Consider the following 16,415-nt stretch of genomic DNA (forward strand, 5'->3'; position numbering starts at 1 on the left):
TGCTCTTGGCTGCTTCTGCCAGAGCCGGCAGCAGGGAAACTGACCTCAAAATGACAGCACCTCTTGTTTCCACCACCTATGGAGTCTGGGGTTGCCCTAAAGGCTGCATGTTCTTCCCATGCAGTATCAGATTTATTGTTAGTACAGCTCATAAGGCAAGGCTCAACAATTATACTCATTTTGACAGGGAAATTAAGAGAGTTAGAGAGCTTAGATTAAGAATGGAGATATTTTAATAAATTCATCATTGAATTTCAGCTGTTTATTCAATTTCAGTTCTTAGGATTAGGGGGTTACCTTTATTTATTTATTTATTAGGAGAGTTATCTTTATTTAATATTTGCAAGTTTTTCTTTTATTTACTCAGTTGCTATAAACATATAGAAAGGAAAAAAAATTATATTGAAATAAAAAATTCTTCTGCCAGGCCACAAAGGAAGCAAAACACTGAATACTGAAATGTTCCTCCTAATAAATGTTTATAATAACATATCAAAAGGAAAGGAAAAAAAGACATAATTTTGTACAAGGCATTAAGGGGAGGATTCACAGATATGAAAAATAAGAAATTTATCTAAGGAAAAGAAACAGAAAGCAAAATCCAAATTCCTAAATATTCAGACTTCTAACAGAAAATACCACTGGAGATGGTTATATATTCATATTATAAAATTCATGGATTAACATTTGGCTCTAGTTTTTTGTTTTATATTGCTTTTGTTTTTCATTTACGGCATGATTAAATATCCTCTATTCTCAAATTTAAGAAGGAAAATCATAAGGAACATCCCAAGTAAACTATTTGGTATTGGAGTCAAACACGGCTTTTCCCTTCAGTCCAGGCATCCAATCACAGACGTCTGATGGTACCTTTCTAACCCAACCACCAGCTCTGTGCTTGACAATTTGGTTAATTCACTATAATGAGAAGCTGTAGCAGCAACTTTCAATCAGCATGCTGCAACTCATTAGAAGGATCCTGCATCAATTTAGTGAGATCAGGATTTTGGTATTTCACATATACTGAGGCCAGTGTTGTTTATTAAATGTTTGCTTCAGATGTGCATGTGTGTGTGAATGTTGTGTGTGTATTGAGAGATGACATAAGATGTACTGCTTACTATGTCACAAAAGTCTGAAAGCTACTAGAATAGATACAGCAAGAAAAAGGTATAACATAGAACCCTCCAAGTCAGCTCTTTAGACACCTGGAGAAAAAGGCATGAAAGTGGTAATGATCAACTTCATATATTTTGCTGTAAAAATACATTTTTTTAATAATGATTTTTATTTTTTCCATTAACTGGCATATTCTTTACTCACAGATGGCAGTGCAGCCTTACCTGAACGTGTCCTCTGGTAAGGACACTGATGTCTCCACAAAGAAATGGCAGATCTCTCTCGATTCTGCAGTCCATTTAGTCTTTCTGCTAGCCCGCCTCTGTTCAATGAATTATAATGTATTAAGTTTAGTTAAAAGAAAAGCTTCAGAATTGTTGAAACATTTATATTTTATAGCCTCCAATCAGGAAGAAATAAAGCATGAAAATTTTGACTTATTTAATACTATATTCTCTTCCTAGAGGCCAAATCCTTCTAGGTTAGTAATCTCTTAAGATTATTTGGAAGATCAGTTTTCTAGTTCTTAGAAATATGGGCTCCTCTGAGATCAGTCCAACTTCCTGACTATTCTTTCTCAGTTTACTTATTCCAAAAATATGTACTCATTACGTGTTTCCTGCTCTACCTAGGCAAGCACCAGATGTCAAGAATATGAAGAAGGCAACAAGCCATGCCATGGTATACCTTACAATCTGATCAGCAGACAGGAGCAAACAGATAAAAGTAAAATGGGTTCCCAGTTGTAGTCAAGTATAAAGCCTGTATGCTGTTAATAAGTAGAACATTCAAATAAGAGGATGTGGGTATGGGCCATTACCTTGGCCAACAGAGATAACTGAGTATTAATCATAAACATAAAACAAGAATACCAATATTATACAAAGACGAAAACCCCCATGTGTGGTAGGAGAACAACTCAACAATGTTTACACGGGCATTTCATAAGAGCCCCTAGCCATCAATTCTTATTAATAGATAGATAGATAGATAGATAGATAGACAAATATAAACACATCTGTATTTTTTCATTCAGTATAAACTACCTGCATAGTTTATACTGAATCAAAAAGTCAGTAGCTCCTGACACACCTGTGATCTCAAGAGAAATCAGGCTCAGCTGTTAAACCTCATTGTGACTACAGCTACATAATGTTTCAACGTATTCTCTTATAAAAGTATGTTCACTAGTCATTTCACTAAGTTCTCTCTCTTCTCCCTCTCTCTGGTGGCATATGGAAGTTCCCAGGCTAGGAGTAGAATTGGAGCTGTAGCTGCCGGCCTACTCCACAGTCACAGCAATGCCAGATCTGAGCTGCATCTGTGAACTACACCACTGCAATGACGGATCCTTAACCCACTGAGCAAGGCCAAGGATCAAACCTGTGTCCTCATGGATCCTAGTCAGGTTTGTTAACTGCTGTGCCATGAAGGGAACTTACTGAAAACAGTTGTTGAAAACAGAAAGGACTTAGCAGTGTCTGGCATTTAGTAAACCTTCAAGAAATGCTAGTCATTGGTGTTACTGATTCTGTTAAGATTCTTTTTTTTTTTTTTTTTTTTTTTTGTCTTTTTGCTATTTCTTGGGCCGCTCCTGCGGCATATGAAGGTTCCCATGCTAGGGGTCGAATCGGAGCTGTAGCCACCGGCCTACGCCAGAGCCATAGCAACGCGGGATCCGAGCTGCGTCTGCGACCTACACCACAGCCCACGGCAACGCCGGATCGTTGACCCACTGAGCAAGGGCAGGGACCGAACCCGCAACCTCACGGTTCCTAGTCAGATTCGCTAACCACTGCACCACTACGGGAACTCCAATTCTGTTAAGATTCTTATTTGCACCCTATGCTTTCCACAATGATGAAGGATCTTAATATATATCATATGCATTATCACTACCACCTACTTTGTTTAGGCACTAATTATTTCTGACCGTGTGTGTGAACAACATTCATAAAAACAAATTTTAATCACAAATATGCCCAAAGAATCTATATTTGTGCAAGTCCTTCTTCATACCATTCTGTTTACAATGAAGTAATTCATCTATACACTGCCTTTAAACAACACAATGAAAACAGGTACTACTGTCATCTGCATTTTACAGGTGATACTGGGACTTCAACACTGCACACGCTGAGACATCTACTGAGGGGCACAGCTGATGCACACCAGGCAGTCTGGCTCCAGCCTCAATAACATACCCACAGTCTGTTAAAGAATACCTACTACTTAAAAATACTAATAATATAATAAACACAAGGAAAAAAGGCAAAACACTGTATGCTTTGCCCAATGATCTAGATATCTGCCAAATGCTGATTTTCTTTTTTGTTGTTGTTGTTGTTGTTGTTGCTATTTCTTGGGCCGCTCCTGCGGCATATGGAGGTTCCCAGGCTAGGGGTTGAATTGGAGCTGTAGCCACCGGCCTACGCCAGAGCCACAGCAACCCGGGATCCGAGCTGCGTCTGCAACCTACACCACAGCTCACGGCAATGCTGGATCGTTAACCCACTGAGCAAGTGCAGGGATCGAACCCGCAACCTCATGGTTCCTAGTCGGGTTCATTAACCACTGCGCCACGACGGGAACTCCCAAATGCTGATTTTCAATCTTATGACTTTAGAGAGAAGCAAAACAAAGACAAAAGACAATCTGAAAGTAGCATATGGTTAATGTCAGGCCTAGAATCTCACAAAAAACTGTAGGAATTATAGGATGAAAGGTAAAAAGCAAGAGTAAAAATGAATGCAGAACAGTTCTCCACATGCAGGAACATCTGAAGCCTAAGAAAGAATCTGCATTTCCACCTTGTTTTTAGTCATTCGGTCACAGAATACCTCTGCTCCAAGAATTCCTGCAAGGAATTCCAAGCAGAAGCACCACAACTTAGGGATGGAAACACCATAACCTATGATCAACAATCATTAATTCTAGTAAAAACCTCCTACACATTTAAAAAACAAATAAGGTTCAATAAGACCCCTTCTACAATACATGCAAATTAACATTTCTTGTTTCCTTTTTCTCTTCAGTTTTATTTAGATGTATTTGACAAATAAATTTGTATTTAGAGTGAAAAATGTGGGATTTAATACATGTATACATGTGAAAGGAACCCCACCCTTTACTTAATTGAGAGAGAACCATTACTTCATATATTTATCTTCTTTGCTTTTAGACGTAAACTTTTTTATTTTAGGGCCATACTTGCAGCATATGTAAATTCCTGGGCCTGGAGTTGAATCAGAGCTACAGCTGCCAGCCTATGCCACAGCCACAGCAACACCAGATCCGAGCCACATCTGTGACCTATGCCACAGCTTCGGGCAATGCCAGATCCTTAACCCACTGACTAAGTCCAGGGATCAAACCTTCTTCCTCATGGATACTATTCAAGTTCTTAACCTGCTGAGCCATAACAGGAACTCCTTGGTATAAACATTTAAATTCTACTCTCTTAGCAAATTTTGATTGCACAATACAATATTTTCAATAACTGTCACCATGTTTACATTAGATCCTCAGAACTTATCCACCTTATAATAAGTTTTCACCTCTTTCATATGATATATTCCCAGAAGGAGTATTTCTGGACTGTATGGTAGATATATTTTTAACTTTCTTAGAACCTCCATACTGTTTTCCACAGTAGTTACACCAATTTCCATTCCCACCAACAGTGCACAAGGGTTCCGTTTTCTCTACATACTGGCCAGCACTTGTTGTCTCTTGTCTTTTTGATGACAGACATTCTGATAGATGTGAGATGGTATCTCACTTAGTTTTGACTTCCATTTCCCTGATTATCACTGATGTTAAACATATTTTCACATACTGTTTATCATTTGAATGTGCTCTTTGGAAAAATGTCTGTTCAGTTAATCTGCCTATTTTTTAAATCAGAGTGTTTGATTTTTTTTTTTTTTTTGCTATTGAATTGTATGAATTCATTAAATAGTTTGGACATTAAACTCTTATCAGATATGTGATTTGCAAATATTTTCTTCCTTCTGAAGGTTGCCTTTTTCATTTTGCTGATGGTGTCCTTTGCCATGCAGAAGCTTTTTAGTTTGGTGTAGTTCCACTCATTTATTTTTGTTTTTGTTGCCTTTGCTTTTGGTATTAAATACAAAAATTCAACATCAGGACCAAGGTCAAGAAGACTACCAGCTGTGTTTCATTTAGGTCTTTTATGTTTTCAGATCTTCCATTAAAGTCCAATACCTTTTGAATTGTTTCTGTGTATGGTGTAAGACGGGATCCAGTTTCATTCTTTGGCATGTGGGCTGTACAATTTTCCCAATACTATTTATTGAAAAGACCAATTTCTCTCCATAGTATATTTGTGGCTCTGTTGTAGTAAGTCAATTGGCCATATATCCACAGGTTTATTTCTGGACTCTCTATTATGTTCTATTGAAATATGTACATTTTTATACCAATACCATACTTTTTTGATTATATTGCTTTGTAATAACAGTTTGAAATCAGGTAGTGTGGTTCCTCCAGCTTTGTTCTTCTTTCTCCAGATTTCTTTGGCTATTCAGGATCTTTGTGGAGCCACACAAATTTTAGGATTGTTTGTTCTATATCTGTGAAAAATGACATTGGAATTTTGATAGGGATTGCACTGAATCTATAGATGGCTTTGGGTAGTGTGGACATTTTAACTATTCTAGTTCTTTCAATCCATAAGCACAGTATATATACCCATTTATTTTTGTCTTTCTTAATTTCCTTCATCAATGTCTTATAATTTTATTATGCTGTCTTTAAGAGACCCACTTCACTTCTAGGGACACATACAAATTGAAAGTAAGAGGATGGAAGAAAATATTCCAAGCAAACAGGCATCAAAAGAAAGTTAGAGTAGCAATACTCATAATACACAAAACAGCCTTAAAATAAAGAATATAAGAGACAAAGAAGGGCATTACAAAATGATCAAAGGATCAATCCAAAAAGAAGATATAACAATTGTAAATATATATGCACCCAACATACCCAATAAATAAAGCAACTAATAACCTTAAAAGGAGAAATTGACAATAACACAATAATAGCAGGGGACTTTAAAACCCCACTTACAACAATGGACAGATCATCCAGACAGAAAATCAACAAGGCAACACAAGCCCTAAATGAAGCATTAGACCAGATGGACTTAATAGATATTTGTAGGACATTCCATCCAAAAGCATCAGAATACACATTCTTCTCAAGTGCACATGGAACATTCTCCAGGATTGATCACATTTTGGGCCACGAATGAAGCCTCAGTAATTTTAAGAAAAATGAAATCATATCAAGCATCTTTTCTGACCACAACACTATACGACTGGAAATCAACAACAAGAAAAAAACTGCAAAAATACGGACACATGGAGACTAAACAACATGCTACTAAACAACCAATGGATCACTGAAGAAATCAAAGAGGAAATTAAAAAATATCTAGGAGCAAATGACAACAAAGATACGACACTCCAAAACCTATGGGATGCAGCAAAAGCCGTTCTAAGAAGAAAGTTCACAGCAATACAAGCCCACCTCAGGAAATAAGAAAAAGCTCCTCAGGAAATAAGAAAAAGCTCAAATAAACAAGCTAACTTTACATCAAAAGCAGCTAGAGAGAGAAGAACAGACAAGACCTAAAGTTAGCAGAAAGAAAGAAACCATAAAGATCAGAGCATAGGAAATAGAAACAAAGAAAAACATAGAAAAGATCAATGAAATGAAAAGGTGGTTCTTTGAGAAGATCAACAAAACTGATAAACCCTTAGTCAGACTTATCAAGAAAAAAAGAGAGAAGACTCAAATCAATAAAATTACAAATGAGAAAAGAGAAGTAACAACAGACATCACAGAAATGCAAAGGATAATAAGAGACTACTACATGTAAATATAGGCCAATAAAATGGACAACCTAGAAGAAATGGACAAATTCTTAGAAAAGTATACAGTCTTCCAAGACTAAACCAAGATGAAATAGAAAAGATGAATGGACCAATCACAAGTACTGAAAGCAAAACTGTGATTAAAAAACTTCCAACAGGAGTTCCCGTCATGGCACAGTGGTTAACGAATCCGACTAGGAACCATGAGGTTGCGGGTAAGGTCCCTGGCCTTGCTCAGTGGGTTAAGGAACCGCCGTTGCCGTGAGCTGTGGTGCAGGTTGCAGATGTGGCTCGGATCCCGTGTTGCTGTGGCTCTGGTTCTGGGTGGCAGCTACAGCTCCGATTCGACTCCTAGCCTGGGAACCTCCATATGCTGCAGGAGCGGCCCTAGAAAAGGCAAAAAAGACAAAAAAAAAAAAAACAAACAAAAAACTTCCAACAAATAAAAGTCCAGGACCAGATGGATTCACAGGTGAATTTTATCAAACATTTAGAGAAGAGCTGACACCTCTCCTTCTGAAATTATTCCAAAAAATTCCAGAGGAAGGAACACTCCCAAACTCATTCTATGAGGCCACCATCACCCTGATATCAAAACCAGACAAAGATACCACAAAAAAAGAAAACTACAGGCCAATTTCACTGATGAACATCGACGCAAAAACCCTCAACAAAATACTAGCAAACTGCATCCAACAATACATTAAAAGGATTGTACATCATGATCAAGAGGGATTTATCCCAGGGATGCAAGGGTTCTTCAATATCCACAAATCCATCAGTGTGATACACCACTTTAACAAACTGAAGAATAAAAACCATACGATCCTCTCAATAGATGCGGAGAAAGCCTTTGACAAAATCCAACACCCATTTCTGATAAAAACCTTTCAGAAAGTGGTCATAGAGGGAATCTACCTCAACATGATAAAGGCCATGGATGACAAACCCACAGTGAACATCGTTCTCAATGGTGAAAAGCTGAAAGAATTCCCACTGAGATCAGGAATAAGACAAGGATGACCCCTCTCACTGCTACTACTCAAAATAGTTTTGGAAGTTCTAGCCATGGCAGTCAGAGAAGTAAAAGAAATTAAAGGAATCCAAATTGGAAAGGACAAAGTAAAATTATTACTATTTGCAGATGACATGATTCCATACCTAGAAAATCCTAAAGACTCTACCAGAAAACTGTTGGAGCTCATCAATGAATTTGGCAAAGTCACAGAATACAAAATTAATGCACAGAAATCAACTGCATTTCTATAGACTAACAATGAAAGATCAGAAGGAGAAATCAGGGAAACAATCCCATTTATCATTTCATCAAAAAGAATAAAATACTTAGGAATAAACTTAACTAAAGAGACAAAAGACCTGTACTCTGAAAACTGTACAATGCTGATGAAAGAAATCAAAGATGACACAAATAGATGGAAAGACTTACCATGCTCTTGCACTGGAAGAATTAATATTATCAAAATGACTATAGCACCTAAGGCAATGTACAGTATCAATGCAATTCCTATCAAATTATCTAGGACATTTTTCACAGAACTCAAACAAAATATTTTAAAGTTTGTTTGGAAGCCAAAAGACCCAGAATAGCCAAAGCCATCCTGAGAAAGAAAAATGGAGCTGGAGGAATCAGGCTTCCTGACTTTAGACAATACTACAAAGCAACAGTCATCAAAACCATATGGTACTGGGACAAAGACAGAAATGTAATCAGTGGAACATGATAAAAGCCCAGAATTAAACCCACGTACCTACAGTCAACTAATCTATGACAAAAGAGGTAAGAATATACAATGGAGAAAAGACAGCTTATTTAATAAGTGGTGCTGGGACAACTGGACAGCCATATGTAAAAGAATGAAATTGGAACACTTCCTAACACCATACACAAAAATAAACTCAAAATGGATTAAAGACCTAGATATAAGACCAGACACTATAAAACTCTTAGAGGAAAACATGGGACAAACAGTCTCCAACATAAACAACAGCAACATCTTCTCAGATCCAGAAGGGGATGGGTTGGGGGTTTGGGATTGAAATGATATAAAATCAGGTAGTGATGCTCACTGTACAATTATAAATGTAATAAAATTCATTGAGTAATTTTAAAAAATGTCTTATAATTTTAAATGTAGCGGTTTTTTTCCTGCTTAGCTTAATTTACTCCCAGATATTTTATTCTTTTTGATGCAACTGTCAATAGGATTGCTTTCTTAATTTCTCTTTTGGATAGGTTTGTGGTTACCATATAGAAAGACAACTGATTTTTCTATACAGAGATATACAGAGGGTTCAGTTCCAGATGATCATAAAATATTTGAGATGGCAATATAGTAAATCACCCAAACTTTTGGGTTTCCCAGTGTATATCAAAGTTATGCTTATACCATACTGTAGTTTATTAAGTGTGCAACATCATTATGTTAAAAAATTTACAATACTACTGGGAAATGGCACAGATAGATTTGCTCAAAACAAGATCATCACAAACCTTCAATTTGTAAAACACGCAAACAAACCCTCACAATGTCTAGAAAGCACAATGAAGCAAGGCACTAATAAAATAATGTATGCCTGTACTGATTTTACATCCTTTACTGAATTCATTTATTACTTTTAACACTTTTTTAGTGGAGTCTTTAGGGTTTTCTGTATAATATAATGTGTGTCATTAAGACAAGTTTCAATTCAACTGTTTGGATGTCTTTTATTTCTTTTTCTTGCCTAATCACCCTGCCTAGAACTTGCAGTACTCTGTTGAATAAAAGTGATGAGTGGATATCCCTGTTGTTCCTAATACCCAGGACACTTTTCCATTTGTAAACCCCTTTCATCAAGACAGACACAACTCTGGCAGTTATCCTCTCTTTCCCCTGCTGATGACCCTTTCCATCAACACATAAAAAATGCTGTCATTCTCATTCATAAAAAAACTCAACCTCCTAACTCCTTTCAATTAACAAACAGTTCTTTGTACCTCTTAGAGCAAAACACAATGAATTTTCTATTCATACTATCTTCAGTTTCTCTCTTTCCATTCTCTCTTAAACCCACAGCAATGTGGTCCTTCCTGACCATTCCACTGAGAAGGCTCCACATTCCCTGCTCTCCAGAGTGCAAACCCAGCAGCATCAGTCTCAAATGGCTATCCTCTCTTCTCCTTAAATACATTTCTTCACTTGCTTTCCAGGACATCATGCTCTCTTAGATTTGATTCCTCCCTCAGCAGCCTCTTCCTCTGTGCCTCAACCACTGCAGAGTGCCTAGTACACAGATTCTCTGACAGACTTTCCTTTCAATGTGTGCTTGATCTATGAAATGACCTGGCTTGTGCTCTAAAAGCAATCTGGACACTGAAGACTACAAATTCACATCTAACACAAACCCTGTCAGGTGAAGTCCAGACTCCTACTCCTACTCAGATATATAATGTCTAACTGAACACAGTCAAAACCCTCATCATTTCTTTGAACAATGTCTTATAGTTTTCACTGTAGAGCTCTTTCATCTCATTGGCTGATTTTATTCCCAAGTATTTTACTATTTTTGATGTTACTGTAAAAGGAATTACTAGTGTCTATATCAATACTACAACTGATTTTTGCATGTTAATTTTGTATCCTGCAACTTTGCTGAATTTGTTGATTAGATCTAACAGAGTTTTGTTTTGTTTTGTTTTGTTTTGTGCAGGCTTTAGGTCTTTCTATATATAAAATCATGATGAAAGAAACAGAAAACACAAACAAGCAAATCGATATCCCATGTTCATGGAATGGAAGAATTTAAAATATCCATACTACCCAAAGCCATCTACAGAGTCAATGCAATTCATATTAAGATTCCTACGGAATTTTTTTACAGAAGTGAAAATTTATATGGAACTGTAAAAGACCCCAAATAGCCAAAGAAATCCTGAGAGAGAGCAAAGTGGGAAGCATCACACTTCCTAATCTCAAGCTATAAGATAAAGCTATAGTAATCAAAAGAGTATGGTACTGGCACAGAAACAGACAAATAGGAGTTCCTGTTGTGCCTCAGCAGAATCCGACTAGTATCCATGAGAATGCCAGTTTGATCCCTGGCCTTGCACAGTGGATTAAGGATCTGGTGTTGCTGCAAGCTGCAGTGTAGGACACAGATGCGGCTCAGATATGATGTTGCTGTGGCTATGGCATAGGTTGGCAGCTGCAGCTCTGATTTGACCCCTAGCCTGGGAAATGCTATATGCCACAGGTGCAGCCCTAAAAAACAAAACAGGCAGACACACAGACCAATGGAACAGAATAGAGAGCCCCAAAATAAATCCATGCATATACAGTCAATTAATATCTGACAAAGGAACCAAGAACACCCCAATTGAGAAAAGACAGTCTCTTCAATAAATGGTGCAGGGAAAACTGGATGGTCACATGCAAAAGAATGAAACTAGACCCTTTATCTTATACCACTCACAAAAACTAACTCAAAATGGATTAAAGGTAGTTCCTGTCATGGCTCAGCAGTTAACAAATCTGACGAGTATCCATGTGGACACAGGTTCGATCCCTGGCCTTGCTCAGTGGGTTAAGGATCTAGCATTGTCATGAGCTGTGGTGTAGGTCACAGATGTGGTTCGGATCCTGTGTTGTTATGGCTGTGGTGTAGGTTGGCAGCTACAACTCTGATTCCACCCCTAGCCTGGGAACCTTCATATGTCAAAGGTGTGGCCCTAAAAAAAAAAAAAAAAGGATTAAAGATTTCGATGTAAGACTTGAAGCAATAAAAAATAACAGCATAATGCCATCTGCAGCAACATGGATAGAACTAGAAACTCTCATACTAAGTGAAGTAAGTCAGAAAGAGAAAGACAAATACCATATGATATCACTTATATCTGGAATCTAATATACGGCACAAATGAACCTTTCTACAGAAAAGAAAACCAAGGACATGGAGAACAGACTTGTGGTTGCCAATGGGGAGGGGGAGGGAGTGGGATGGATTGGGAATTTGGGGTTAACAGATGCAAACTATTGCCTTTGGAATGGATAAGCAATGAGATCCTGCTGTACAGCATTGGGAACTATATCTAGTCACTTATGATGGAGCATGATAATGTGAGAAAAAAGAATGTATACAGGTATGTGTGACTGGATCACCTTGCTGTACAGTAGAAAATTGACAGAATACTGTAAACCAGCTATAATGGAAAAAATAAAAATCATTCCAAAAAAATAAATGTAAGACTTGATATCATGAAATTCCTAGAGGAAAACAGGAAAAACACTCCATGACAGGGGTCCTAGCAATGATATTTTGGATATGACACCTAAAGCACAAACAACAAAAGAAAAAATAAACAAGTGGAACTACATCAAACCAAAAAGGTCCTGTATAGCAAAATAATCAACAAAATGAAAAGGCAACCTACAGAATTGAAGAAAATTTTTGAAAATCATACATCTGATAAGATGAATCAAATACATAATCAAATATATATCAAATACAAAATACATAATGAACTCATATAATTCAATAGCAAAAAAATCCAATTTAAAAATGGGCAAAAGGCTGATAGACATTTTTCTAAAGAAATTCAAGTAGCCAACAAGTGCATAAAAAGGTCCTCAACATCACTAATCACTAGGGAAATACAAATCAAATCAGTGAGGTGTCATCCCTAATGTCTGTGAGAATGACTCTAATCAAAAAGGCAAGAGATAGCAAATTCTTATGAGAATGTAGAGAAAAGAAAACACTTTTGCACTGTTTGTAGAACTGTAAATTGATACAGCCCACTAAGTAGGACAGTTTCTCAGAAAATGAAAAATAGAACTACCACATGATTCAATAATTCCACTACAGGGTATATATCTGAAGGCAACAAAATTACTACTTCAAAGAGATATCTGGGAGTTCCCGACGTGGCACAGTGGTTAACGAATCCGACTAGGAACCATGAGGTTGCGGGTTCGGTCCCTGGCCTTGCTCAGTGGGTTAACGATCCGGCGTTGCCGTGAGCTGTGGTGTAGGTTGCAGACGCGGCTCGGATCCCGCGTTGCTGTGGCTCTGGCGTAGGCTGGTGGCTACAGCTCCAATTCAACCCCTGGCCTGGGAACCTCCATATGCCGCAGGAGCGGCCCAAGAAATAGCAACAACAACAACAAAAGACAAAAAGACAAAAAAAAAAAAAAAAAAAAGAGTTATCTGCACGCCCACATTCACTGTAGCATTATTTACAATAGCCGATATAAAGAAATAACCTAAGTGCCCATAAATGAATAAAGAAAATGCCTTGTGTATATATATGCAATGGAATACTAAATGCTACTTGGGCATAATAAAGAAGAAAAACCTTCCATTTATGACAACACTGATGGACTCAGAGGATGGATTATGCTAAGTCAAATAAGTCAGACAGAGAAAGACCAACACTATATAATCTCACTTACATGTGGAGTCCAAAAAAAAAACTTACAGGAAAGGAGCTCAAACTTGTGGCTACCCAAAGCAGAGGCAGGAGGAGGGAGAACTGGATGAAGGAAGTCAAAAGGTATAAATTCCAGGTATAAGATAAATAAGTATTGGGGATGTAATATATAACATGATGACTATGGTTAACACTGTTTTACGATATATACAAAAGTCACTAAGAGAGTAGATACTAAAGGTTCTTATCACGAGGTAAAAAACATTTTTCAATTTTTTTTAGTATCTATGTGAGGTGAAGATATTAATTTATAATGTATTTCACAATGTATATAAGTCAAGTCATGCTGGAACTTATACAGTGCTATATGTCTATTAAATCTCACTAAAACTGGAGTTCCTGTCATGGCTCAATGGTTAAAGAATCCAGCTAGGAACCATGAGGTTGCGGGTTTGATCCCTGGCCTCACTCAGTGGGTTAAGGATCCAGCGTTGCCGTAAGCTGTGGTGTAGGTCGAAGATGCAGCTCGGGATCCCATGTTGCTGTGGCTTTGGTGTAGGCCGGGGGCCACAGCTCTGATTGGACCCCTAGCCTGGGAACCTCCATGTGCCGTGGGTGCGGCCCTAGAAAAGATAAAACAAACAAACAAACAAAAAAAAACAAAAAAGACAAAAGAAAAAAGAAAAAAAAACTCAATAAAACTGAAAGAAAGAAAGAACACAATACATATAAAAGAAGATTATTACTGTTAAGGATGCAGAATAACTTCTATGTTTAAAAACTAATTGGGAGTTCTCGTCGTGGCACAGTGGTTGATGAATCCGAATAGGAAACATGAGGTTACGGGTTTGATCCCTGCCCTTGCTCAGTGGGCTAAGGATCTGGCATTGCTGTGAGCTGTGGTGGAGGTCGCAGGCGCGGCTCAGATCCCGCGTTGCTGTGGCTCTGGCGTGGGCTGGTGGCTACAGCGCCGATTCGACCCCTAGCCTGGGAACCTCCATATGCTGCGGGAGCGGCCCAAGAAATGGCAAAAAACAAACAAACAAAAAAATAAAATAAAAAATAAATAAAAACTAATTGTGGGAGTTCCCATTAAGGCTCAGCAGTAATGAACCCAACTAGTATCCATGAGGATGCAGGTTCAAACCCTGGCCCCACTCAGTGGCCTAAGAATCCAGTGTTGTCATGAGCTGTGGTGTAGGCCAGCCACTGCAGCTCTGATTCGAACCCCTAGCCTGGGCACTTTCATACACCTCAGGTGCAGCCCTTTAAAAAAAGGGGGGGGGAGATGATGTGCACAATATGACCGACTGACAAAACTGACCACATAAAATATAAACTTTTATACATTGATCCAAATATATGTACACATATAAAATAATTTAATGCCAAAGAGCAAAGCTGGGAAACTCCAATTTTTATTTGAAAGTATGGAATGAAAATAATGAGAAAAATTCAAAGCCCAGTAAACTGTGAAAAGAACCTGAAGAGTCAATTTATAACAGAGAAAGTAAAAGATTAATAACCTTACTCTCTTCAAAAAGCCTCCTCATTTTCCCACCAAGGAAAACCAAACAAACCATAAATCCCCTTTCCTCTCATCTCAGGAAATGTCAGCTCTGTTCTTCCCAGCTGCTCATTAAGCCCATTCCCTGATCCCATTTTAAACCAGCCATCTATCCCTCTTTTTTCTGCTTTTTCTCGATAAAGTTTATTTCCTTTTGACATGACAACTACTTTACTTCTTGGCTCCTCACACACACACAGGCCTTCCCCTCAAAACAAGCAGGGCCTTCACTGAAGCCTCTGTTCACTGTCCTGTCTCCAGGACATGAAACAGTACTTGCCAGGCAGTATGTCCTCAATAGGATTGGGAACAGGATTTTGTGTAATTGTGCAGGATTGTTGCGACTTAAACAATGATATTCAAATCCCTCTAATTAGCTTCCTTTCCCTTTTTCTCCAGAGATTTTTACAAACCACTACCATTCTCATTTGAGGCTATAACTTCCTCACTCTGGGCATAAGGCCTTCTGTCTTACTTTATGTAAACAAAAAATGGGCATCAACTGACTCAGGACACTACATTCATCCCACGAGTCTCGGTTACATCCTCATATTCTTCCCTCCACTCCTTTATTTAAGGCAGGCCTCCCTCCCCCATTTCTTTTCCTGGACATTAATGGCAATTACCCCTAACTCCCCTGTCTCCATGGGTCTTCCCTATTATTCTATAAATCCACCTCACCTTTTCTCTAGGATCGCTTTAGACACTGGAACTCATTCATGCCCAAACAAGCTTAGTTCTCCACTCCTTTTCTACCTTGAATCCCAGATTCTAGACACTTCTTGTCTCTACTCCTTGAGCCCCTCGCCTCCTCCCACAGCAGTTCACCGACACTGCCTGACACTGTCATTGGGCTCTGCTTGGTGTGTATCATACCTGCCCTATCTTCATGTAGACATACCCTAAACAGATCCCACACCATGTTCTTCATTGCCATGTTTATACTTTCTACTGTACTCCTTTTCCTTGAAACTCTCTACTGAGCCTGCTTTGGTGGCACTGTTTCCCACAAGTTCTCCTTCTCACTTTCATTAGGGTTCTGTCTTCACTGTTTTGTTCTAATTTAAAACACAAAAGAGATGATGTACAATGCAGGGCTGAGACATGCCCCCTCACATGGCACATCCCAGACCCCTTCACACACCCTTCTGGGCCCCCCATGGCCCCTATTTGTTCTTCACAAGCACACCAGCCACTTTCTTGCCTGTGAATCCTTGCTCTCATAAGTCTCTACATCTGTAAGTGTTTCCCTGGCCAACCACAATCACAAAAGTAACCTCTAGAGTCTATATTTCTACTTCCCCCTTTAGATATAAGTTACTCGAAAACAGGAACACACATTTTCTCATCTTACTTGTCTAAGACAACACTGGAACACTGGTGCTCAATAAAATTTGAT

The 16,415-nt window shown here is 38.3% G+C and overlaps 1 protein-coding gene across 6 annotated transcripts in view; it reads right to left on the reverse strand.

The window, feature by feature from the left end:
* SPIDR (scaffolding protein involved in DNA repair) overlaps window positions 1–16,415 on the reverse strand; it is a 315,808-nt gene that overhangs the window by 207,326 nt on the left and 92,067 nt on the right. For all 6 annotated transcript variants that reach the window (XM_021090636.1, XM_021090640.1, XM_021090638.1 and 3 more), the window contains one exon: window positions 1,344–1,441. In XM_021090636.1, the coding sequence (XP_020946295.1) occupies window positions 1,344–1,441 (98 nt within the window). The remainder of the gene's footprint in view (window positions 1–1,343; window positions 1,442–16,415) is intronic.

Source organism: Sus scrofa, chromosome 4 (assembly GCF_000003025.6).
Source record: "Sus scrofa isolate TJ Tabasco breed Duroc chromosome 4, Sscrofa11.1, whole genome shotgun sequence".
In the NCBI taxonomy this organism is placed as follows: domain Eukaryota; kingdom Metazoa; phylum Chordata; class Mammalia; order Artiodactyla; family Suidae; genus Sus; species Sus scrofa.